The 27,880-nt window shown below is 33.1% G+C and overlaps 1 protein-coding gene and 1 pseudogene across 1 annotated transcript; both read left to right on the top strand.

The window, feature by feature from the left end:
• Positions 1 to 345: 345 nt before the first annotated feature.
• LOC121203421 (CHD3-type chromatin-remodeling factor PICKLE-like) lies at positions 346 to 16,617 on the top strand (annotated as a pseudogene).
• Positions 16,618 to 25,991: 9,374 nt separating this feature from the next.
• On the top strand, positions 25,992 to 27,281 carry LOC121231987 (zinc finger protein 3). The gene has a single exon (XM_041117234.1). It carries the CDS (start codon positions 26,111 to 26,113, stop codon positions 26,936 to 26,938), a length of 828 nt encoding a protein of 275 aa, XP_040973168.1. The 5' UTR covers positions 25,992 to 26,110; the 3' UTR covers positions 26,939 to 27,281.
• Positions 27,282 to 27,880: the final 599 nt, after the last annotated feature.

The following is a 27,880-nucleotide window of genomic DNA, read 5'->3' as shown; positions in this document are numbered from 1 at the left end:
ACTGAAAAATCATTTAATAAAAATTTTAAAAATAATTATTAAAATTATATTTGTATGTATTAAATAAAATCCAAATGACGAGAAAAAGTGCATTTGACATTCAATTTTGATTTAAAAAATATAGATCCTCAAGTGAAAAGACTATAATACACATATCAATTTGTTGCCCTTAATTACCGAAAAAGAAAAACATAACGCATGCCTGTACAAAATTTGCCAAATACGTCCTCTCAAATGTCATTTACAGCCTGTAAAATGCAAATTAAAGGACAATAGTACCCATACTAATAATCAATATTATCATGCACCTCATAGTAATTACGTCACTTCATAGCCCCAATAAAAACCGGCGGTTCAAGTTATTTTTTTTTGCACTGTATCGGTGATTTTTTTTTTATCGTTACTTTCCTCTTGCCCCCAACCCCGGTCCACCACCGTCTCTCCGGTTCTAGGGTCTGGCACTACTTCAACGTACTTGAAGGGAGTTCAGATCCCTTAATTTTCGGTAATTCTCTATGCCTATGTTGTACATTTGTTTTAACGTTTGAAATTTCAGTTCTTAGATTCTAGTGCCGAAGAATGTTGGGATTTGAGGTTTTAATTTTAACTTCCACGAGGTCTGTAAATGGGGAATGTTTATATTTGCACGGAATTTTGTGTGTCTATTGAGATTTTTATTTATTTTTACTTAGATATGCTTGCTTTTTGGTACTTTGTTTACTTGTCAGCTTGGAAGTTCATTTTTAGGGTTGATAATTAGGTTATTTCTTATTTCTTTTATTTGTTAAAGATATGAATATATGTAAGTGTATGCCTAGCTTTCTTGTGCTTGGAGCTAAATTTGGTTCAAAGTTATGGATCAGTTTAAGAAAACAGGTATGGAACCTTTAGTTTATAGTTGTTTACTGGTGGATATGCATTAAGCCTCCGCGCCTAGGGTAAATTTTAAATATAATCTCCCCTTTATGAACATCTATTTGGAGCTCTGAGTTAATCTATGTTGTTGCATGTTGTCACTATGCATGTTTTCCTTCCTTCTCCTGTCCATTTAATTGTTGTTCTCAGTTTTTTATCGCGCCATTATCCAATTAGGTTTTCCAGGGTGTCTTGTCACTTTTGGATTTAAACTACATGCCGGTTTATTGACTTAAACTGTTTTTCATTGTGATCTGAGTGATTCTTCTCCTTGATCATTTCCTTCGTCGTCCTGTAGTATTTGCTGCAGAAAGCTCTGCCTGTTAGGTTATTTTATTATTCAATGTTTCCTGTGCTAGGTAAAGTTGGCTGTGATGATTCGACAAACTTGTACAATCATGATCTATTGAGAGTTAATACAATTATGAAGTATGGTCCCTGCATTTTTGTTTGACGTGCATGCCCATTTTTTGCATGGAACACTTTTAATTTAATGAACAATGAGACAAGGAACATGAACGACCGTTTATGTTAATTTGTGGTTTGCCATTCTTTTTGTATGTGGGTTGGCGGGGAGCAATTACTCCTTTTATCAATTTCATCTTAAGCACGTGTTTCACGTTTTAAATGAAAGGTTGTGTGTGCTCTTTTTTTTTTCGAGCTGGAAGTTTTCCTATTTATGGAAGTACTTAGATTGGTAAAGAAAAACTATATATAGAAGTAGATTTAAAGAAACAATATGCTGCTCAAATCCATGTGGGTTGAATTTATTGACTAAATTGTGTTTCTTCATAATTTCACCCCCACTTTGATAAATATTTGCACTTTTTGCCCTTATGGATTTTTGTCTGCATCGAAATAATTCTCGTGTAAAGTGTGTTAGGATTTTCACATTGTTTTGCATGTTGTTTGAGATCCATTCATATTATCGCTGCCAGTGCAACTGTAGGGATGGCAGTAACCAAAAGTGTATATCTCTCACTATGTTGCTCTGGCCCTTCATTTTGCTTGAAGTACTGAATACCCATGTCCGACACATTCCAGGGCATGGTTATGGGGAGATGAAGCTCCAAAAACATGGAAAGCCGTAGAAAAAACTGAACATGTTTGTGCCGGGTGTATACCCATATCTGATACTCAGACTCAAGTTTGAGTAAGATAGGTCTCTTATGCATCGAAAATGATAATTAAGTTGTATGTAGTTAGTTGCATAATTCTGTGTGGATATTAGCACCTCTGTGGTGCACAGGTATCATAATATGAGGACTTTATTAGCCTTTTTTTGGCATTTCAAAGATATATAAAAAAAAAACCACTTCTTTGCATCAACATAATGTCAGATTATCAGAAATTTTTGGCACAAACAGAAGAGTACTTCCAATCTGATGAAGGTCACTGAACTTAGAATTTTTGCTGGAAACCTTTTTCTCAAAAAAGATTTTGAGTCTCAAAATCTAATTAAATGTGAGTTATCTAACTTTATTCTTGGTGAAAACTTACTGGGAAAGAAATAGTCTGGAAGAACTTTTTGGTATTTAAAAAATCTGGAGGTAGTTTTTTTTTTTTAATCTTGACATATCTTCAATATGGTAATTCACAATGTTATTTATTTATTTATTTATTTATTTTTTAACTTTTTTTTCTGGTCTTTCTTACAATTGTTCTCTCTTTGAAGTTCATTTGATATGCATGAAACTATGTTAAATGTGACATGATTGACTAAGATCTTGAAGATTTTGCAGTTTCCTTGAGTCTTCGAAACTTATTCTTCATTTCTTCTTTGTAATGACTAAGGTGTCAAGTACCTGTAAGATACCACAACCTGATAATTGATACTAAAACGTGATTGAGACCATTAGAATCATCAAAGATCATAAAGTATTCATAAGTTGAAGAGAGAAAGGATCTTCAAGTGACAGCAAGGCTTAGGTTGGCCTTGCGGTTATAATTTAAAGTTGCAATTGAGTGTAAATTCTCTGTAAAGAAGGTAGAAATCTAGTTTTGTAATGAGTGCAAATTCATTGCATTCAGAATCTTTGACTGCAATTTTGCCGTATCTGGCATTTTGCTTATGGTAAAATTTAGACCTTGATTTCCTTTGGTTAACTTGTAAAAGTGGGTGCTAGCTTTGGTACAGCAAGGTAAAAGAAGGAAACACAAGAATTTGTTGTTTTAGATATGCTTAAATTAATTGATATTATAACGTCTCAATAATAAAATGTGGGGAAAGGACTACAATCCTTCTATCTCTTATGTAGTTTTTGAATAAGCCGCATGTTTTTGTTTTAGATTGGGTTTGATGCTTTCTTGTGAATTTTAGTAATTTCTGTTTTTATTGTTTAATTCATTCAACAGCAGTGCACGAGTTATGTAGGTGAACAGTAGTCTTGCTACTTTAAAGTCTTCAAAATACATATATGTTATCTTTTTTGCAGAAGATGAGTAGCTTGGTTGAGAGGCTCCGGGATAGATCAGATCGAAAGCCAATTTACAATTTGGATGAATCAGATGATGATGCAGATTTTGTCTCCAGAAAATCTGGTAAAATTGAAGAGAAGTTAGAAAGGATAGTCAGGGATGATGCGGTTAGCCTCTTTTTGCTTCTGTGATATTAGCTTTTATGTTTCCAATAAAAGAATTGCCTCTAATTAGGATGACTTTTCTTCCTTTCCATATTGTATCAGATTTAAGCTTTATATAGTCTATGTTGTGAAAAGCGCTGATTCTCAATTGCAGAGAACAATGTTGACATTCTGTTACTTTCTTTAGTTTATGTTTTTGTTCATTCTAATTTAGATATGGAACATTCAGATGGTTGCTGTTGTTATTATTATTATTTTTACTTTCCACTTACCACTTTTAATGATTAAAATCACAGAAAGAAAACTCATGCCAAGCTTGTGGAGAGACTGAGAATCTCTTGAATTGTGCAACATGTACTTATGCATACCACCCAAAGTGTTTACTTCCTCCATTGAAAGCTCCTCCTCTTCCTAACAACTGGAGATGCCCTGAATGTGTATGATTAAATAGTGTTTTCTGATATTGCAAATACCTCTATATATTGGATACACAGCAGCTTAGGATTACCCTTTTTCTCTTGCAGGTTAGCCCTCTGAATGACATTGAAAAGATATTGGATTGCGAAATGCGTCCTACTGTGGCTGATGACAATGATGCTTCCAAGTTGGGTTCAAAGCAAATATTTGTGAAACAGTATCTTGTAAAGTGGAAGGGGTTATCTTATTTGCATTGCACTTGGTAATTTTCTGGTTAATTATGTTTATAATAATGTTTTTAGCAAATATTAACTATATATCTACTTGGCTGTGTTAGGGTACCTGAGAAGGAGTTCCTAAAAGCTTTTAAGTCCAATCCTCGTTTAAGGACTAAGGTGAACAACTTCCATCGACAAATGGCATCAAAGAATAGCAATGAAGATGACTTTGTTGCCATTAGACCTGAGTGGACAACAGTTGATCGAATTCTTGCTTGCAGGTTCACCTATCTAATAACTTTATTATATGTATATACACATATGCATATTATACATTTAAATCATAGTTCTATGTCCTTGATTTTTATCATTTGATTTCAATAATCACCCTCATGTACATTATCATCCAAGTTCTGAATATTGATTTACTTACTGTTTGTGAATCTGGCTTGGTATTTTTGTGTGCTGTTTTGAGCTTTGGTTTCTGGTTCAGTAGCTAATGTATGTCTATTACGCATGCTGACTTCTTTAGGGGAGACGAGGATGAGAAGGAGTACCTTGTTAAGTATAAAGAACTATCTTATGATGAATGTTATTGGGAGTTCGAATCAGACATATCTGCATTTCAACCTGAAATTGAGAAATTCAATAAAATTAGGTCCAGATCTCGTAAATATGCTAAGCAAAAATGCAGCCTTCGAGATGCTGTTGAGTCCAAGAAAAAATCAAAGGAATTTCAGCAGTACGAACAGAGTCCTGAATTTCTTACTGGAGGTACATTCTAATGCTTTTTCCCTGCAATCTGGCACTTGTCTGAGTAGGCTCACACATACGCGGTCATTATTAATTGCTGACAGCATTTTCCTGGAATTCTAGGAACGCTGCACCCTTACCAGCTTGAAGGGTTGAACTTCTTGCGATTTTCTTGGTCCAAACAAACACATGTAATTCTTGCTGATGAAATGGGCCTTGGTAAGTCCTGTTTGAAAACAGGTTGCTTTTTGAAGGAATTTGAGTAGCTTATATAATGGGTTGCAAATTCTCTGTCTTGTTTGTGTGCAGGTAAAACAATCCAGAGTATTGCTTTTTTGGCATCTCTTTTTGAAGATAACATTGCTCCTCATTTGGTTGTAGCACCACTATCAACATTGCGGAACTGGGAACGGGAGTTTGCAACATGGGCTCCCCAAATGAATGTTGTATGTACTTGAAAAATATAAAATTACATGTTTTGATTCCCAATAAATGCTATTTGATTGTGAATACCATGATGCAGGTTATGTATGTAGGCTCTGCTCAAGCTCGTGCAGTAATAAGGGAGTATGAATTTTATCATCCTAAAAAGAGTCATAAGAAGATCAAAAAAAAGAAATCTGGCCATATTGTTAGTGAAAGCAAGCAAGATAGGATAAAATTTGATGTTCTTTTAACATCATATGAGATGATTAACTTGGACACAGCATCATTGAAGCCAATAATGTGGGAGTGCATGGTAAATCTTTTTGCTCATTGAGTCTGTTTGGTAGTTCTTGTGTGAGTTTTTGATCATACATGATCCATTGTGTAGATCGTTGATGAAGGACATCGGCTCAAGAATAAGGATTCAAAGTTGTTTCTTTCATTGAAGCAGTATACCACTTACCACCGTACTCTTTTGACTGGAACTCCTCTTCAGGTTTGTTCTTTGTTTTTGGTATTACATTGGAGATCTTGAAAGCTATCGCAAATAGCATTGAAATTTGTCCAATGAGTTATGACTTGCTTTCCAGCAGTGGCGCAATTATTTGCATGTTATTCTTTTCATACCATGTTTTGCTACATAATTCTTTTGATATCTCAAGACGAATGCTGCTTTCCAAGCCTTTTATTTATTTTTCTCTTTTATTTTCTGATTATCTTCTTATCTAAAAAGCCATTAAATTCTTATAAGAGAAAAATTTCGAATTTAAACATTTGATGTTAAGAAATAAAGTCAGGCTGCATATGCCACTTTTTTAAGAGCTGTTGCTAACTTTTATGATTAAAATACGCCTGCAGTGTCTTGTATTTATTTTTAGATAAATTGATTTAAAAGGTTCATATTAAGAAGTTCCTTAAATAGCATTGTTGCCATTTATATTGTACTTGCTCTTCAATTCTTTCTAAAGGATGCAAGAAGCTTACGAAGTTTGTTCTGGTTCTAGCTTTGTGGTTGCTGGTTCTAAACGTTTTATGATTATTTCAGTTTGTCTTTGTTTTGTGATTATCTCAGAATATGCATACACACATACTTCTGCATGTTTAATATTATGATTTATGACTTACTCGTGGAATCTGTTTGGTTTTAGAACAATCTGGATGAACTTTTCATGCTAATGCACTTTCTTGATGCTGGAAAGGTTAGTATCAATTTACTTCTATGGAATATGGATTTTTAATAAAGGAGAGTTGCAGGAAGATTTTATAGATTTTTGAGCATTTTCTAAAACTTTTTTTTGGTTCATCTATGTGTAGTTTGGAAGTTTGGAGGAGTTCCAGGAGGAATTTAAGGATATTAGTCAGGAGGAGCAGATTTCCAGGCTTCATACAATGTTGGCGCCACATCTCCTTAGAAGTATATATCTTACTACATAGGATCTTATGCACCATTCTCTTGCTTAGTTACTTCTTTGTTCTAACTTGTCTGAAGAATGTAGTCTATGTTGTTGTGGCTTTGATTCAATACCCTCATATCCTCCGGATAACATTATTATTTGTTCAACGCCTGCTCCTGCAAAGCAATGCAGGCTCTCACCTTGGCGCAATTTTAAAAATTATTTTTATGACTCAGTTGCTTTGGTTTTATAGGGAATAAATATTTTATTCTTGTGGACTTGCTTTAGCTGATTGTTTATGAATGCAGGAGTGAAGAAGGATGTCATGAAGAAACTTCCTCCAAAAAAAGAACTCATTTTACGTGTTGAATTAAGTAGCAAGCAGAAAGAATATTACAAGGCAATTCTGACTCGCAACTATCAAATACTTACCCGGCGCGGTGGTGCACAAGTAGGCTCACTTGTTTTAATGAAATAAGCCTCCACTTTCCCGCATCCCTTTGCTAGTAGGGTGCATTGCCCTACTACTTAGCTGACATATGTTTTTCCTGGATTAGATATCTCTAATCAATGTGGTTATGGAGTTGCGGAAGTTATGCTGTCATCCTTATATGTTGGAAGGGGTTGAACCAGTTATCGAAGATGCGAATGAAGCTCACAAGTAAAGTTTTATTCGTGTTTTTTGGCTAAAATTTCTATGTATTATCAATTTTGTCAAATTTTTGCATCTTAATCTACAATTGAAACTATTCTTGTATATGCTATATCTGTTTTAGACGGTCAAAATATTTTGTATTGATCCATTAAATGCCTGTCTTCTGCTTCTACCTGTTCTGTATGGCTCTACAGACAGCTCCTGGAGTCTTCTGGGAAATTGCAACTATTGGACAAGATGATGGTAAAGCTTAAAGAGCAGGGACATAGAGTTCTTATATATTCACAATTCCAGCACATGTTGGACTTACTAGAGGATTACTGTACTTACAAGGTGTTAATATCTGCATTAGCATGATGTTTTTAGGGTTAAATAGTTGGTTAGCTGATAAATGAAGAAATTTTACTTATTATCTTGTTGCCCCTTGTATATTTTACAGAACTGGCAATATGAACGGATAGATGGAAAGGTTGGTGGAGCTGAGAGGCAGATACGCATAGACCGGTTTAATGCCAAAAATTCTTCTCGGTTTTGCTTTTTGCTTTCTACTAGAGCTGGTGGCTTGGGTATAAATCTTGCAACTGCCGATACAGTTATCATTTATGACAGGTCAAGCAATTACCCTCTTATATATCCTTTCCTTTTTTGTTTATTTGTTTGTAGTGGGAGATTTATCCGATGGAAATGCTTTTTTCCATAATTGTTGATTGGTTTAGTTTTATGCTTTGTTTCATTTAAGTAGGGTAAATCTTGACTGCTGGTTAAGATAAACTAGTGTGTGAATTGGGATTTGAGCATAAAGCAGTAAGAGAGTGTTTTCATGGATGATGGATAAAGATCGTGAAGATGAAAGCACTTAATTCCAGAATTTGATGTAAAAGTTGTAGCAATTCATTATGTTGCACATTGTGTTGTAATCACTACCCGAATGGTATAAGGACCAGAAATCTGATATTGTCTATGTGGCAGCATATTAGGTTTTTGGTATTGTAGAGCGAATGATATAAGGACTATAAAATGATGAACTATTACTAGTTCTCTGATATGATGTTGAAACCTCCTTTTGATGACTTCTATTTTTGTTACCTATTTGTCTATTATTTTAAGGTTTAGGTTTAGGGATATTACATGCTCCCTTTGGTATTTGTTTAAGTGAAAAGTGAAAATATGGGTGATGCCTCTACAGTGATTGGAATCCTCATGCTGATTTACAAGCAATGGCAAGAGCTCATCGACTCGGCCAAATGAATAAGGTGCAAGTTGATTCCTTGACTTTGTAAGGAAAGCCATTCTCTCTCATTTTTATTTTTTCCTATAAAGAGTTTTATCTGTGTTGTAGGTGATGATTTATCGGCTCATAACTCGAGGATCCATTGAAGAAAGGATGATGCAGATGACTAAGAAGAAAATGGTTTTGGAGCATCTTGTTGTTGGGAGGCTAAAAGCTCAAAATATTAATCAGGTATTTTTTTTATCACATAGCAGTTTATAAAAGGATATAGAAATTAACTAATTTGTGAGCCGGGTATGAGGTTATAATGGTTACATGGTTTGAGAAAGATCTAACTTACCAGGCTCTAAATGTTATTTTCATATATTATTGTAGTAAATCTCAAAACTGCACATGAGCTTTGGTCCAATGTGCTATGAAATTTGGGAACTTTGATTTGATGCAATTGTACACGAGAAACTTTGATTTTGGTTCAATTCTAAATATCAACTTCGATTTTGGTTCAAATTGTACACAATAGAAAATCGAATATATCCAGCTCTTTTTGTGTTGCATAAATATTTTTTGTGTGTATGCAGTAAGTAAATTTAAAATTGTGCCTAGTAGGTATAGTGTTAGTGGTATGTGAAAAATAAATCAAAATCAGAGTTTCAGGTACATAATTGCACCACATCAGAATTCCTATATTTTGTTGCGTATTGGCTCAAAGTTCATATGTACTTTTGGGATTTATCCCTATATAATTTTGTTGGAATAAACTGGGTCTTAGAAGAAAAATTAGGAGAACCCTAAATGAACAGATTGTTGAAGAATGACAACATGGTTGAAGTTTGATATCCCAACCAATTATGGAAATGCATTTGCCCTTGGCTGCCCTTGCTAATTGTCCGTGTGGAGTGACTTCTTGAAGTTTTAGCCCTCTGTTTCTCATACTTGTTCTGTTGAATGGAACTTGTAAGTCTAATTTTTTGGTGTCTATTGGTAGATGTTAGGTTAACGTAGAGTTTATGGTCAGATCTTGCTTCCTCTCTGGAAAGAAAAGGTTGCAATTATTTAGCTAAAGTTTTAATTTGTTATTATTTACTTTAGGAAGAGTTAGATGATATCATCAGATATGGCTCAAAGGAACTATTTGCTGATGAAAATGATGAAGCAGGAAAGTCCCGCCAAATTCATTATGATGCTGCTGCTATTGATAGGTAACCTATTGTTCACTATTGTTGCTACAACTTGATTGATGTATGGCCTCTGCAGATTTAAAGTTAATTTTTTGGTTTTGTTTTCCCTTTCGATAGATTACTTGATCGTGAACAGGTTGGGGATGAAGAGGCGTCAGTGGATGATGAAGAGGAGGATGGATTTTTGAAGGCATTCAAGGTTTTATATATTTTTGTATCTTGTTTTAGTTTAGCTGTTACTTATTGGTTATGTATTCTTCTTTTACTGGCTGATGAACTAATATGGCGTACTGCATCTTGAATAACCGGCTTTGGGCTTGACACTAATATGATTCGATACATGTTGCTAATTGATTTTCGTTTACTGAAATTCTCATCATTAAAATTCCAAATCTAGCAGATTTAAAATTTACATTTTTTTGGAAGAAAGAATAGAATTTTCATCTGTGTGCATCCCTAATATATTGATTTTTTTTTGGAGTGCCCAAATTTAGTAATTGTAGAGTCTGCCTTTAATGGTGTTTTATTTAGCATAATATCTCGACTAATAGAACATTCAGAGCAATGATAGTAGACTGCGCTCTTGAAGGTTTCAGTGTTGGATTTGAGTGGTTAGATTGGTCAATTAATTGTCTAAGGTATTTTACTTTGATGATACTTCTTTCGGTTGGAATTAATCAATACCCCATCATAGTCTTTGCCATATAGTTAAGGCTGTTTATTTCTGTATGGGCCCAGTTATGTTAGGGTAATCATCTGTCAGAACTCAATTGCTCTTTTCAAATGTTTGATTTCTTAAATACAGGCAAGTTCAGTAAGTAACACCATATTCGTGCCATATATGTAAGGCTGTTTATTTCTCCATGGGTCCAGTTATGTCAGGGTAACCATCTGTCAGTATTTGCGTTACATACAGCATCATTTGAAAAGAGCAATATAGTTTTGAAGGTCAGTTACATGGATTGTTGGGCGTAATCTGTTCCAATGGAAAAATAGAAGCTGACGTAAGCATTGGTTATTTCTTGTTTTTTTCTTTGTAGACAGTTCATTACTAAGAAATGGGTGTATCCTGGTTTGGATTTAGAGTATCCATTTTTGGCCCTTTTCAATGAATGGCATTTAAAACAGTGGTAGGTATGAAGTAAAAAATGGTAAAAGTTCTGAGCAAGTCTGACCTATCATTAGGTAATTGACATTCTTGGTCTCTGTGTGAATGGAACTGCCAAATAGAGAACTTTACCATGTATGCTGCCGACAATATATATTTGGTGTTGCAAGTTTGTTGAATCAAATGAAGTCACAGCCTTTTAGACTCACATCTCTAAATAACTACTGCTCTTTTCTGCAGGTAGCTAATTTTGAATATAAGGACGAAGCAGAAACTGTTGTGGAGGAAGAAGCTCAAAAAGTGGCCGTGGAGGAAAAAATACCATGAATAATTCTGAAAGAACAAGTTACTGGGAAGAGTTGTTACGAGACCGATATGAAGTTCATAAAGTTGAGGAGTTCAATGCTCTGGGAAAAGGAAAGAGAAGCCGTAAGCAGGTATGTATTATGCCATAATGGCAAAACTCAAAATTAGATCGAGTCAGATATTGGTTTATTTGAGGTGTCTCATGAGTTAGCATAAGTCCACTCCGCTTATTGATTTTCTGGTTACAAATATTGCCATGGTATTTGCTAATTTCCTAGCGTAAATCTTTCGGAAGATTTATTTTCTATTCTTTTTGCCAAGACTTTTGCTCTTTAAATTTCTACAGATGGTATCTGTTGAAGAAGATGACCTTGCTGGTTTGGAAGATGTAAGCTCTGATGGTGAGGACGATAACTTTGAAGCTGAACTGACTGATGGTGACACAACTTCATCTGGAACTCAATCTGGTAGAAGGCCTTACAGGAAGAGGAATCGTGGTATGTTTTGCCTGTCCTCAAAGGGTGTTAATGCTTCAACGGCCATAAATTATTCATATGGTTGTGATAATTTGTCTAATTTCTAATCATTGCAGTGGATAGTACGGAGCCAATTCCTCTAATGGAAGGTGAAGGAAAGTCATTTCGGGTGCTTGGTTTCAATCAGAGTCAGAGGGCTGCATTTGTACAGATATTGATGAGGTCAATTTTTTGTTGATTGTTTTATGTGCTATTTGATTGAGTTAATTTCCCCTAATATTCCGTGCCCCATCATGTTATTTTGATTGGTATATTTTATATTGCATCAGGTTTGGGGTTGGGGACTTTGATTGGAAGGAGTTTACACCTCGTTTAAAACAGAAGACATATCAGGAAATAAAAGAGTATGCAAAGTGGCTTTTCCTTATTTGTTTATTTCTTGCCAGAGTATGTATATTGTATATGTTTTAAACATTTGATAGCTAAGTGTTAGCTATTATTTTCCTAGTGGCGACATTTTCTGTTGGGTTTGAATGGTCTGCGTGCATGTGTGATTGGAATGCATATAAAATATGGTTGAGTAGTTTTTAATTTCCCATCAGTTGGTGTGCCGTATAATGGGAGGTGGTTTGAATTCATGCTAACGATAATACACTTTATGCCTTCTTGACCTCATTCTCTTCTAATGCCAGTCTTGATGTCTGTTATTGCAATTTACTTGTGCAGATTTTATTCTCCTGTTGTACTTACTGCATGTTGAGAGCACAACAGTAGAAATTGTTAATTTATAGTCTCTTTTTTTTTTCCTATCTTATTTTCAGTTATGGTGTTCTTTTCTTGTCACATATTTCTGAAGATATAACCGAATCTCCAACATTTTCAGGTGATTGATCAATGCTGCATGGCATTCATTTTCTTTCTTTCTTTTTTTTTTTTTTTTTTTTTTTTGGTACTTCAACTTTTGGTTTCTTCCCTGGGTGTTTGGCTTTTGATCTACGACATATTTCTTTGGCTGCAGATGGTGTTCCCAAAGAAGGTCTCAGAATTCAAGATGTACTAGTTAGGATAGCTGTCCTGCTTTTAATAAGCAACAAGGTGAGCATGCCAATTTGGATTCTTGGAGTTTGATTCTTAGAGAGAGATTAATTTTTTAACTCATCATGTTGAATTATAAAATGTCCTTGTGCATTTTTAAGGATACTTTTTAGTGTTTTGGGAAACTAGAACAATATAGAAAATATGAAAGTAATTTTAGTTAAATTACCCATGAGATAGGTCCGTGGAATATTTTATATTGTTATATTTGAAATAACAGGTGAAGACTGCATCAGAACATCCTGGGACCCGCCTTTTTACCGATGATATTATCATGCGCTATCCAACATTAAAGGGTGGGAAATTTTGGAAAGAGGAACATGATTTGTTGTTACTGAGTGCTGTTCTAAAGTACGTATCTCTGAAGTTCTTGGACATACACTGAATGGCTGCACCCATATTTCCTATGTTCTTTTCTTTTTCCTTTTCCTTTCTTGCAGTTGATGAAATATTAGTGACTGGACAATGAGAAGAATTATATTTTTTGACTGTCAATATTTCTCAAAGGTCTTTTAATTGTGGAGGTGCAATTTTGAAAGTGCATCTTCCTCTCGAATAAATCACGCTCTGTTGACAAATTTGTGGCCTGTTTTTTGTACTCTTGAAGCTCATGAAATTGGGTACCCTGATGCCTATGACGCCCCAGGAATACCTTTTTGTTGACAATCTAACTCTGACCTAGATGATTTTGGAGTTTGGATGGATGTGCTCTATCCGTAGTGAGCCCTCTGCACGGTGTGACTACACTGTATATAGTTTATGGTAGGGAGATCTTAGATGTTAAAAAAAGTAAAGCATGTGAACAACATTAAGTTAGATATTTCTACGTCCGCATAATAAGATATCTCGGGAGCTACATTTCTTCATTTAGCTAGCTGGGACTAGTGTTTTTATGTTTCGTTGCTAGTTGCTTCCTCCTTTGGATCTTACTTTTGGTGTAAGAAGGTAATCAAGGACATCTGTCCAAGTTATTGAGTGATAATTTGCATACATTCATGATAAGCATCAGAGCATATAAAATTTATGTATGATATATTAGGCTCTTTCTTTGTCTACTGTAATGTGATTCTTATGCAGCTATGAGTCAAGATCTGAATTGGCCATCATATTAATGTTTTGTTACATACCATTTGCTTATTTGATTGTTAGGCATGGGTATGGAAGATGGCAGGCTATTGTTGATGATAAAGAATTGAGGATTCAGGAGGTCATTTGTCAAGAGCTGAATCTTCCCTTTATAAATCTTCCTGTTCCAGGGCAAGCTGGTTCTCAAGTGCAATATGGTGTTAATGTGACCAATATAGAATCAACCGGAAACCAGACTCGGGGAAATGGATCTGGGAATGATGTAGGAGGTGAGGTAGGCCAGGGAGCTACTGATGCTGGAAACCAAGCACAAATATACCAGGATCCTTCCATTTTGTATCATTTTAGAGATATGCAGAGAAGGCAGGTTGAATATGTCAAGAAAAGGGTGCTTCTCTTGGAAAAAGGGCTCAATGCTGAGTATCAGAAAGAATACTATGTAAGTTGAATGCTTCTCTTGGAACAATGGCATTGTCTGGCTCGAGATATTATACCTGGTTAGAAGTTCTGGCCTAAGCAATTATTATGAACTTTAAGCTTGTAGTGCGTTATATAGTTTTTGACTTAGTTTTAATAAGAGAGGAGAAAGGTATATCATATTGCCTTCAAGAGGAAAAGTAAAAATTAAAAAGGAATGCTACCAAGTCAACAGAGAAATACGTTAGCTTTTATTTATCTATTTATTAGATGGAGGAGGTGGGTTCTTGGGTGGAGGAACTGTTTTTAATTACACCGTTTTTTTCACTTGAAAAGTCAGAGTGCCGACACATTCAAGGATTTTGTTTGGTGCATTGGCTTATTTTCTGATGATAATATGAGCCTAGGAACTAGTCCAAATTTTTACTCCAGTAGTGTGTGTTTATTTTTTTTCACTGTTGAACTGATTGTTGATTTTGAATTTTGAGAAGTCATTTCCGAATGATCATTAAAAAACATGATAAAAAGAGTTTTGTTATATTTATGGGGTTGTTGGATTGCGACATATATTTGGAGCTTTGAAGTTTGAAAGTGGGATCTTGGCCTCATTTGAAATTAAAACTTCGGCATGTCATTCATCAGGTACATTAGTAATCTCTAGTGCTGCTTGTACAATTATGCTGATGCAGTGTGTTCTGGTGAATTATAGCTTGACTTCTTGCACTGCTGTCAGTATTTTAAGATCATTTTATAAGTCCTTTTTATGTGTTCAAAGGTTGCAAGGCTTTTCATAATTTATTTGAATACAATCCATTTGGTCGTCCAATTGTTGGCTGTGCATACTACTATCTTGTAGTTCTTGTACCATGGACTCCTGCTTTCATGTTGAATCTATTATAAACTTGAAGATGATCGTGGACTTTCAGTATGTTCTCATCCATAATTGTCTCTTAGGGTGAATTAAAAGCAAATGAGGTGACAAGTGAAGAGCCAGACAATGCACAAAAGGTTGCTAGCATGCCAAGTGCATGCTCAAAAGAGATGCCTTCGAAAGTGATTGACGCGTTACCTTCAATAGAAGTTATCGGTAAGCCATAATTTCTTCAAAAATAAAACTCGTTGAGAAAAATTCTTACCTACATACCATATATCAGAGATTATTATCATATATGAGTACCATTGTCATATACAAGATACGATGAATTCATCCCGGTGACATTCTTCCTTTTTAACTATAGGGAGTTTGCTTTCCATATGATCTGGTGTCTGAGTAAAGAACAATTATGTATCGATAGTTAATGCTCTAAAAGTTAAAAAAAAGAAAGAAAGAAAGAGATATCTGGTCCTCTATCACCCGTACTTCACCCTTATGTGCTTGATTCTGTTGGTTAAAGAGTTTCTTCCTAGGGTTTTATTATCCTTGTGCAGATTCAGAAGAAATTTCAGCAGCTGCTTGCGATGATGATGCAGATCGATTGGAATTGCCTCAACATTACAATAAGGTACATAATTGTATTTGAGGGGGCTTGAATTTGCAAAGATCAAGTGGAAAGGATGTTGCACTTTGTTCAACATCCTAGAAATGGAAATTGTAGCGTCTGTTTTGAAGCTTTCTTGATTTTATCCAATTTGTTGCAGATATGCAAGATCTTGGAGGAGAATCAGGGTGAGAATCAATCAAGTGTTGATTTGAAGAAGAACCTCCTTTCGTTGGAAGAAACTTGTGGCGACATATCTCGGATTCTTTCACTCTCGCGGCCTCTAGGTGGCACAGCTGCAGGTTCAGAGAGCACAACTGCAGTTTCACCACCTAACCAACAGCCTGCTGATGGGACCGAAATTGAGATGGAGGATTCACCAAGCGAATCTGAACCAGTTAAACCTGCTGGTGGAGAAACTGGAAAAGGGACAATGGGATCGGATCCGGTTAGCAGAGTAGTGGATTCAGATGCGGCAGATTCATCTGAAATAGACCCAAAAAGTTTGGGAACAACTAACACAAATGATGATGTGATAATGGAAGAAACAGGGAATGAAGAGTGCAAAAGTGATGGTGTGGCAACTGAAACTGAAACCGAGAAACCTGAAGCAGCAGCTGGGGTTGTTTTGTTGGATGATTAAAAAGCATTGCTGCGTAGAGGTCGGGTGATTTGAGCCTAAACTTTGATTGACCCTCTTTCTTTTTTAATTATATAATCCGGTTAGACATGATGAAAAGGGTTCTCCCTGGCACTAATCCATTTAGGAAACCCAAAGGATTTAGCTAATTAGTTAAAAGCTTTACCCATCTGCATGACATGTAGACATTTGAAGACATCTTATTCATTGCTGAACTGAATATATATATATTTATATTTATATATGTGGTCTTTGTTTTTATAATTATCGATAATCTTTCAAGCGAACCATCCTTTTTGTCTAAAATGTTCTGTTTTCTACTATTTGGTATCCCTTGGGAATTTTATTTATATTTGTCCAAACACATACCATTGAAAGCCAACAGTAAATACATCCTCCGAGTTCACCCAAAGAAAAACTAGTAAATGGTTCAAGAATATTGGATTGGGAATTAATTTTCCGTTTAATATATAAAATAACGTAAGCTTTGTGACACCTACAAATGTCACCCAACAACGCCCATACATTGCACTAAGAAGGACAATATCTTCATGTATGTGTTCTCTTAGTCTAAATTGAGTTCAAATCCACACTCTATTTGATCAGGAATAAAAATATGACTACTACCATCATGGTAGGATAAAGGATGAAAATGTAAAAATAGAAAGATTAATAACCAACTTGGTGGTGGATGTACCGTTGAGATCTGATGGATGAAATTGAAAACTATACCTGATCAAATTACCAGTAGCAGAATATAATCATTCAAATCTCTGATGAGTAATCATAAATTGACACTCTATATTCTAATTGTACCTTTTACCAAATGAATCCCAAAACTGAAGCGTAATATCTACCCAAAGTGTGTGCATGTGTGAAGGATCTGCCTATCAACAGGTATCTTGGTCCCAAAATGGTTTAAATTGTTTTAAAATTATGAAATCACAATCAATTCTCTTATTTGTTCTCAAAATTTTGTAGAATCCTTTGAGATTCCATTCATGTTTGATTTTTTTAATTTTTAAAAAATTTCAAATTATAATATATTATTAGTGAGAATTAAAATACATCTTTAATAAAATTTACAAATGTGATTCTATTTATTAAATATTATTTTTATTTAATAAATAATATAAAATTTAAATATTTTGAAATAATATCTTAACTAAAATTTATTATTTTTACTTCATTTAGGAATAGGAATAATTTTACTAAAATATGAGACTTGGTTATCATAGAGAATTGATTTAGTAAAGAGTATACCACATATTTTATGATTATTGTTATAGATGAGAAGTTATCATAAAGGGTAAAAACAAAACATGAAAATTCGATTCTACACCAAAATTAACTATTATAATAAAATGTTGTTATAGAGAATTGTTATTCACTATTCAATTTTAACTTCAACTAATTTTGAAGAAATTTTTAATAATTTTTTTTCATGCTTTATTTAAGTATTTAAGAATAGTAAGTTAATTAATATAATATTAAAATCAGTAAAATGGTTTTTTTTTAAATAAACTTATTTTTATATTATTTTTCAAGTAATTATTTAATTAAATAAAAACCTAAATTAATTTATACAATTTTAATATTTATAAATTAAATTATTATTAATTATTTTAAAAGAATTTTTTTATTAAATTATGTTTTCAAATCACAAGAATTAATATCGAGTAGTAAACTCTAATTAAAAAATTCAAAATTAACAACAAAATTTAATAAAATTTAAAGTTTAGTAATAAAATTCAATCACTAATAAATTTATTTATTTTTCACGATACAATAACAGGTATCAATAAAAATAAAATATAATGACAAATTTTAATATTCAGATGACAAATTTTCTTTTTAACACTAGACTCTAAAAAAAATTTAGTGATTTGTCACTTATCATGCCATCTTTAAATGTAGTTTAAAAGTAGTTGATGGATCCCTTTAGAAGTCATGTTGTTGAAAATGTAGACTTGGAAAAGCAAGACAGGGAAATCTAAATAAAGAGATCTGATGACACAATTAATTGCCCATTAAATCATTAGCCCAACCTTAATTAGTGTTGTCCATTTTTAAATGTTTCATGCTGCTTTTCTGCCTTTTCCCAAAAAAAAAGAAAAATTTAATTTATTTATTTTTTAAACTATTTCATTATAGATTTTAATTATATTTATTTTCTTTATATAATATTTAGAGTTATTTATAGTCCTTTCTTAACTCATAAATAAGAGAATAATACGCTTTAGTACACTCAAACTCACGTCCTCTTATATTAATAACAATACTCATACTAATCAAACTAAGACTCAATCGACTTACTCATTAAATTTTACTAGAAAAAGACATTATATATTAGGATCCACAATTTTTTAAAATATTTATAAGTATCATGTGATTGAGCATTTATAAGTGTAAACGGTTTGGATTTACTAACATAGGATGACACTTTCATAGCATGAGGGCTCCACATCAGCTACACAATTTCTTTGTCGGCCATTTGTAACTGGCCCCAACACCATTTAGTTTCCAACAAATCCAACAACATTAACCTACATTTTGACTTACATTAATGGGGAATTTCTTTCTAGTTTACATGTCTTAAAGTCGACTTACATTTTATAGCTTTAAATATCCATTTTCTTTGAGAATAAGTTAATATCTGGAGTTAATCGAATTTAATTAAAAATAAATAAATAATTATTTATGATTTTGTTATCATATTAATATTTATTATCTTTTCAGAAAATTTATTGTCTGAATAATTTTTTATTATTTTTCTCTCACGTAGTAAGTGTATCATAAGATTAGTATCTATATAATTATTTAAGTGTGTGACTCAGTTCGTGTCACGAGTTAACTCGATATCAATTCAGTGTAAGAAAGTATTAAAATAATTTTACATATTTTAAATAAGTTATATTATTATTAGGCATTTTTGTCTTTTTATGTTATTGTTAGTTTCAAATAATATGTTTTATTGTTTATTGGATATTATTTTTTTAAAACCTCATATGTGTTCTAAATACATTATGTCCACACGTATACGTGATTATATTGATAATGTTACACAAAAATTGACTATTTTTTATTATTTTAATTTTGTATATATTACATATGTGTTATTATAATTAATTTCAAATTTTATATTTCGTTATTTATTGTATGACATTTTTAAACGTGCACTTGTGTTTTAAATACATAATTTTTACTATCATACCTGTGATAGAATTTCTAATTATTATAAAATCCTTTAGTGAATTGGTATTACAAGTTAATTTAATACCAATTCAATTGGGAAAAAAATACAAGAATTTTTTTTTAAAATTAACAAATTTTATTATAAAAATCATCATGTCTTTCAATATCTATGCTAATGTGATTCTTTGTTTTTTTTAAAAAAAAATAAAACTATAATTTCTTTTTAATTTGCTAGATATTACTCATAACTTATATATATATGATAATTGGTGAAGGGTACAGGAAACGAATTCAAGCTTTATATCATACGGGTAAATTATTAATTAGTCATTCAATTTTTATAGCATTTTCATTTTGGGTGACTAAAATGAAATTCTTACAATTTTGCCACTTAACTTTTAAGGTGCTTTCATTTTAGTCATCTAAGCATTAAATCTCTAATGGCGATTAACTATACACGCCACATCATGTTTATACTTTCATTTTGCTCATCCAAATTTTTTTTAAATTATTGATGGGGGTAAAAAAATTAAAAAAATTGAAAAATGATAAAATGTAACGCCCCAAAATTCTTGTTTCGGCTTTTGTGAAAATTTGACACAGTTATATATTTGCTTCAGTGGTTAACTGTTTTGAGTGCGTGTGAAAGGTCCCAAGTTCAAGCTTACCTTTGGTAAATTTTGGGTATTTTTTTTACTTAAGTTTTATACTGCAGCGGTGGGCTTATATTTGATTTTTTGTAAATTCATACTAAAATGGGCTTCCTAGTTTGATGGTTAAGTTGAGTGTCAAATTGCTAAAGGTCTTGTGTTTGAACCCCTATTTGAGTTTTTATTTTGTTAAATTTTATTTTTCTCTCTCCTTTAGAAAACTTTTGATGTTCTTCTAAGAAATTCCTCTATTTCAACTATTCTTTTGTGTTCTTTTTCGATTCCGATTTGCTATTCTATTTTTTTTAATCTCTACGATTGGGGGGCTGTGATTCGATCCGGTTTATGGTAGGTAAGTCTTCTTAAAGTTTGGAGCATTTAAGAATCGGTTTCGGATGCGTTAATGTGATGAATTTGAGTAGGTGTTTATCAAAGAGATCAGGATTCGGCTTCCTTCGTATAGTGGATTAGAGATTTTGATACTGTTTTGGTAAGTATTCGACTATGTCGATTGAATTATTTTTTTGATGTGGTTCGGGTTAGTATATCATTTTAGCGTCTAAATCGAGGTTAATTGATCAATTTTAGATTCCAGAAGGCTCATGAGTGTTTTCGCTGTGAATCGGCACCAGGTGTGTACCCGAAAATACAGAAAATGGGGTTTCAGCGAAAGCTGAAAACCCCACTATAGACACCATATGGGCGTGCGATCGCCCGCATGGTAGGCCTTGTGCCATAACACAGCCGTGTGATCAACGAGGTCAGGCCGTACATGTAATACACGGCCATGTGATAGCCAGGTAGCCCGTGTGCGACACACAGGCTAAATTGATTTGGGTCGTGTGGGCCACACGGGTGTGTGGGTCCACACGGGTAGTCCACACGGGCGTGTAAGATTCTGGCCCAAGCCGTTTGATCCACATGGCCAAGGCCAAATTGGGTCGTATGGGCCATACGAGCGTGTGGGGCCACACGAGTAGGCCACATAAGCGTGTGAGCCCATTTAACTGAAATGTGTTCCAAGGATGCACGGGTTGCTCAAGTCAACTGTAAACCTACTGTAGGGTCGGTAAGCACTATTTAGACCCTCAAATGCGTGAACTGTATGTATGATGTATGTACTAAGCATGATGATTATATGAATGAATACTGAGCTGTATGTATAACTGATATTCATATATTAGCATGTCATATATTGTATGTTGCATTGCATTGGGTTGGGATGTTCATATTTAGAGGAAGTGTACTGAAAGGCTCTTAATCCTATTATCTGGCAGCTCAGCTGTAATTTACTGATTATGTGCCGCATTCATTACTACTTGGGGTGTAGGGATGGGTGAGTATTTTAAACCCCACATGGAGTGTAAAGATGGACGAAAATGGTATGTAAAGGCTGGTTGGGTAGGACTCTGTTTACTGATTAATGTATATCTGATACTGTTACTATGATGGGTTCAGGCCCGAATGCATATCTGATACTGAAATTGAAATGGGCTAAAGCCCGAACTGCTACTGAAACTGAAGTGGGCTTAGGCCCAGACTGCATTTGACTGATGACTGTTGTTTAAATGTATGCATGTCTTTTGTGGGGATTACACACTGAGTTTACGTAAACTCACTCCTTTCTGTTTTATCTGTTCAGGTAATCCCAGACCTAGATAGATCAGTGCAGCGGAAGACTCAGCGATGACCACAAGTCTATTGAACGGTTTTAATTTCTCTTATGGTTTTAATTCCTATTTGTTTCTGGGCATTTTTTTATGTAATTTGGGACTTTTGGACTGTTACCATTGTTTTGGGATTTTAACTGTTTTCACAGACTTTTGAACCGCAACGAAACTCGGTTTTTTTATTAAACACAACGTTTTTCCTCAAAGCGAACGATTGTCTTTAAATATCACGGTTTTAAAAGTTTCTACTACAGGAAAGGTTTAAACGAATCAAATTAACGAGAAAACAATTTTGGAATTGATGGAAGATAAATAACAGCTAATAAACGGAAACGGTTTTAACTTGCTAAATTCGTTTTCAAATTCTATTTCATGTGACATTGCCAGATTCGACCATAACGTCTAGGTCGGGTTTGGGGTGTTACATAAAAGCTAAAATAATGCATTAAAAATTGTTAAATTGTACTTGTTTGTCCCCTTGCTCAACGTTCTATTTTTTTTTCGATATTGAAATTTTAAATTTCAAAACATCAAAATCAATTAAATAAATTATTGAAAAATTTTATCCATTGATAACCTTAGTTGATTTGTTACTATAATATTGAAATTAATAAAATTAATTAATTAATCTCCTCCTAAAATTTTAAAATTTATTTTATGTTTCCAAATTAAAATAAACTAAAATAACTCATCATTAATAATTATTTACGATTTTTTTATTATATGATCTTGAATTTTTCATACTAAGCTAAAATTTAAAAAAAAAAACCTTGCAATTAATTTAATTAATTAATTTTATCTTTCAAGACAAACAATACTCATAACTTTTTCATCACATCTTTACTCAAAAGAATTTTAAGTTTCATAGGTAATTATTAAATATGAGTTATTTAAGTTGATTTTGTTAAGGATAATTTAAAAGGAGATTAAATTAATTAATTTCAATATTATAGTAACAAATTGGTTGGCATTATCAATTAATAAAAATTTTCAACAATTTATTTAATTTATTTTGATGTTTTAAAATTAAAAATTTCAATATTTAAAAAATAAATTTAGAATTTTCGGTAATAAGATAAACAAGTACAATTTGACAATTTTTGTGTATTATTTTAGTTTTCACCACTTTTTCACTTTAATCCTTGATTCTTTTCCTAATCAAATACTTATAAAAATATATTTTTTAGGTGACCAAAATGAAAGTGACTTAAAAGTTACGTGACCAAAATGAAAGTGTAAACATGATGTGGGATGTATAGTTAACCACAGTTAGAGATTTAATACTTATATGACTAAAATGAAAGTGTCCTAAAAGTTGGGTGACCAATTAGATAGTTTACCCCACATATGAACGACATTGTGTATTGACCTTAACTAGTTGCTAAATGCAAAAGGCAGGGTATGAACAGAAGTCAAAGTGGAAATGGGCACTTCTGCTATGATTGTGTCAACCACAATAAAACAAGAGAACAAAATTATTTATGTAAATTGGTTTCCCTATGTCTGCGAAGCCTAGTTTTGTGAGATGAAACCACTATCTACAGGTACTGTTGTGCACCCACAGACGAAGGCATATTCCATCACAGGTATTGTTGTATATCCATAGTCGAAGGCCGATTCCAACGGCAAGAATATGTTGTAAAATCTACAGCTAAAAGCAAGTTTCATTTGCAGTACTTATTATTGTGAACCCATAGACGAAAGCATATTCCAATTGCAGGAACTTGTTGTGTGTCCATATCCCGGTGTGTTAAAGAAGAGAGTTCTGGGGAATTCCCATTATGATGTGTAGCGGTGGGGTAATATATATTATGTTTAAACCTGAAATTGTAAGACATTTTATAAATCATGTGCATACAAATCTGGAAGTCATGTTATGAGATATATACATACATATCTGTGAAAATATACATGTGCTTATGATTATGAATTTTTTTATGCAAATCTGAAAACTAAAACTTGGTTATTCTGAAAACTATTATTGTGAGCTCTGATATGTTAATGATGGTTGCATTGAAAAATCGTTACTCTAAATTGATTGGCTATCTATGATTATTTTATGCAATGTTAATTAATGTGTCTTAATATTTGTTGCATTGATTTTATTCTAATTGAACTCACATTGAGTGTCAAAGCTCGCTCCCCCTTATATTTTCATCCTTACAGATAACTCATTAGGTTAGGACGCGAACACGACATCTAGAGGGTCTTGACACCATCTATTTTATTTTCAAGTTATTAATGCTTATTCTTATTTTTATTTTATTATCCGAGAATTGTAATATGTTATTTTGAACTGTGATATAAGATTTAGGACCTAGGTTTGTTTTTATTCAGCATGACAACTTATTTAAATTCTTAAGACATTATGCTACGATTTTTAATTAGTATGCATGAAACCCAATTTTTATTAAATACATAAGTAAATACCATCTTTTCCGTTGCTAGTGGATAATTAAAACGTTTAGGAATAATTAAATGATATTTAAACTAAGTTTTATACTAAATTAAATAAATTTTAAAATATTTGTTTTCAAAAACTCCGATAATCTTGCTAGGTCATCTCGGTTGCTAATGTAGTCTTTCAAATTCGGGTCTAACGTCTAAGTCGGGTTGGAGAGGTTAAAACTTTGATAATATTTTGTAATCAATGTAACTTGTGTTTATTTCATTAAAAATAGTTTTGAAAAAAATGAAATTTGTCAAACAACAAAAATATTTTACATAAAATCATCCCATTTTTAAAGAAACAAAGGCAACGACAAAAGTATCATGAAGGCCCTTACACTAGGAGTAAGATTGAATTTTGTCCCATTTACTCAAAAAATGGACAAACTAATTCCTATATGTTAGATCAAAGAATAAGTTGATTTTTTCTGTTAAAAAAGTCATCTATTTCTAGTGTTAAAAAATTGGCTTGACTGACATAATAACTAAACACCACATGTGCCTTATTCATATGTATATTAACTGATTTTTAATAGTAGAGATAGATGAAATTTTTAACAGAATGACTAGTTTGCTCTTTGACCTAACTTACAAAAATTAGGAGTAAAAGAGACGAAATATAATTCAACTTTTAGTGTAAAGACTTCTATGATAGTTTTACTCATGCAAGGTAAGTAATGTGATTAAAGTGAAACCATTGCGAGTTGATGAGAGGGCCGCTGATTCCCATATTTGCGCCCACAAAATGCGCCAATCAGCGTTTTCAAATCAAATCATTGATTGTGCAACACATTTCTATATGCAGCATTCACTTGAGTTTGTGCATTTGTGTTTCCATGATGATATATGAATAGAGAGTATTGCAACTTGAAAGTGTGGGCTCCCAAATGCCAAAGCCCCACAGAAGGTGTGGAGGTGCACGCTCGAACTCAAACTAAACTGCCCAGCGACATATTGCTATTCTAAGTACTTACGAGAGTTGTCATCCACGGTACAAAGAGGCCCCATTTTTGTCTCCCGATGATTGGGGTCAGTTTTAACACTCCCAAAGTAGCTTTTCAATTTATCACAACCCTACACCTAACATATATAACCACAATCAATTACATCAAAAGAATATGATTAAAGTTATCTTTCGGCTGAGTGACATACTAATTTTATTCAAGAATTAATTACCTTATACGTCTCTAAATTATGGTCTAGTTTCTTAATTAATCCTCATATTTCGAAATGATTTGGTTAATTTTTTAAAATATTAGTATCATATTAATCAGATCCCTCCATTAATTGGTGTTAGGTTGGATTTGACATATAGAATATTTAAAGTATATAAATTAAATTTTAAATATGTCTATACCTATCGAATGGACAACTTAGATATAACATTTTAAAAAAATAAAATAGTCCTCTTATATTTTAATTTCATGCAAGAGATGCACACGTGTTTTAAATATGTTCCACTTTTATTTTAAATGGGCCAATGAAAGGACATAATTGATATGATTCTAAGACTTTAAGGACTCAATTTGATTATTTTGAAATTTAGGGATCAACTTAGAATATTCATCATAATTTGGGGACATTTTGTAGAATTAATCCCTTATTTAATAAAGGTATTATTCAAATGTTCCATATATAGCATAATGTTAACAGGAAACAAAGATTTTGTTCTTTTATGATAATCAACAAACCATCTTCATCGTCTATCCAACAAAGATTGAGTGTGTGAGACTCACAAAAACAAAAACAAAAAATCTCTTTTTTAGGATCCAATGGAATCTGTGAAGAAAGAACCTAGTCCCTCTGAGAGTACCTCGTGTGTCATTTCAGCACCAGATGCCCCTTCAATTTCAGATGAACAACTCAAAGAGCCAAAACCCAGACTCCAACTAGATCTAAAGCTATCCACAAGTGATTCTGATGTTCCTGCCTTCAATTTCAACCAAGAACTCAATCTTATTGGTTCTTTGAACACGCCAGAAACACCCCAACCTGCAGATTCTGAGCAAAGGGTTTTCTCATGCAACTATTGCCAAAGAAAATTCTACAGTTCTCAAGCTCTTGGGGGACACCAAAATGCCCACAAAAGGGAGAGAACTCTAGCTAAACGAGCTCAAAGGATAGGAGTTCATGCAGCTTTTGGAGGGCACCCATATTTCCATCACAATCACTATTCTAGCTTGGCTTCTTTTCCACTACAAGGTCCACACAATAGATCTCTGGGAATTGAAGTGCATTCTTCAATGATCCATGAACCTTCTCGTACGATCTCTTCATCAGTTGGGTTTGGAAATGTGTATGGACACCCTAGTTGGAGTAGGCTTCCTGTAAACCAACAACCAGCAATAGCAAAGTTATCAACGGAGAATTCCCATGCAATTTCAAGACCAGGATCAACCTCTCGAGCAAGTCTCGGCAGGTTCGACAACGTAATGAGGTCAAGAATGATGGGTTTGAGTTCTTCAGCTGATGATGACCAGTTGATTGGTAATTCTTGGTGGTCAAATGGTGGTGGTGGTGGTGGTGGTGGTGGTAGTAGTCTGAATCGGAAGACGGAGCTAAAAGAGGTACACAAGGTTGACCTTTCCCTCAAGCTCTAATTCACTATTATGTTCTTAAGAACATTTTATTTTATTTTTTTCTTCTCATTATAGATTTTTGTTTAATCTTATTTTCTTTGGAAGTAATTGTCATGTATATGCATGTGTGTATATATATATATCATCTAGACTTGGAAGTTTGTGTATGGCTTGCTTTTTCAAAGGGAAGCAACAACTCTGATTTACATTATGAATTCCATCAATTGTAATCGAATTAATCTATTTGATAACAGTGTTAAACCTTATCATTAAATCATTGATCTAGAAGTAAGTAAACAGTTTAGTAAATTATACTAAGGAATTAATAAAAATCAATAGTTTCATAAAACAAGTTTTAACAAATTAAAAGTAAAAAAAAAAAAAGGATTGCAATGCAGAATGATCCAATTTCATTTCCCTGATTTGGAGTGGAAATGTAATTAATTAATTAATTAGGAGAGTGGGTATGAATATGATTTTGTCTTTAGGGAAGCAATGTCGCATTCACCGACTGTTACTAAATCTAGGAAAGATTTGGTTTTATGATAATATAATCCCATACCATAAATCAATCTACCTTCATAATCATACCTTCAATCACGTTTTTATTTTATATCAAATATTTAATTTATTTTTTATTCATCCACCATTGCTTTCTTGTTCCAACCAAGCTATCCTGATGGCTCAGTTTTAATTATACAGCTGCATTTTAACCTGCCTCGCCATTTTACAATAATTTTAAAACTTCAGCTTCTACTTCTGACTGTGTTTTAAGTAGGGGTTACATTCATTCATCCGGTCCAATCTTTTTAAAAATATTAAACTGTGGGTGGTAATTTAGTTCCGGTTTGAATTAATGTTTGATATACCGTCAATGCATAAGTCTCATATACCATCCATAAATAATAATATGACACATTGCCATTAAATGAAAGACTTGTAAATAAATATTAATAATTTTAT

Source organism: Gossypium hirsutum, chromosome A07 (assembly GCF_007990345.1).
Source record: "Gossypium hirsutum isolate 1008001.06 chromosome A07, Gossypium_hirsutum_v2.1, whole genome shotgun sequence".
Classification (NCBI taxonomy): Eukaryota; Viridiplantae; Streptophyta; class Magnoliopsida; order Malvales; family Malvaceae; genus Gossypium; species Gossypium hirsutum.
This window is presented reverse-complemented; position numbering and strand designations above follow the sequence as displayed.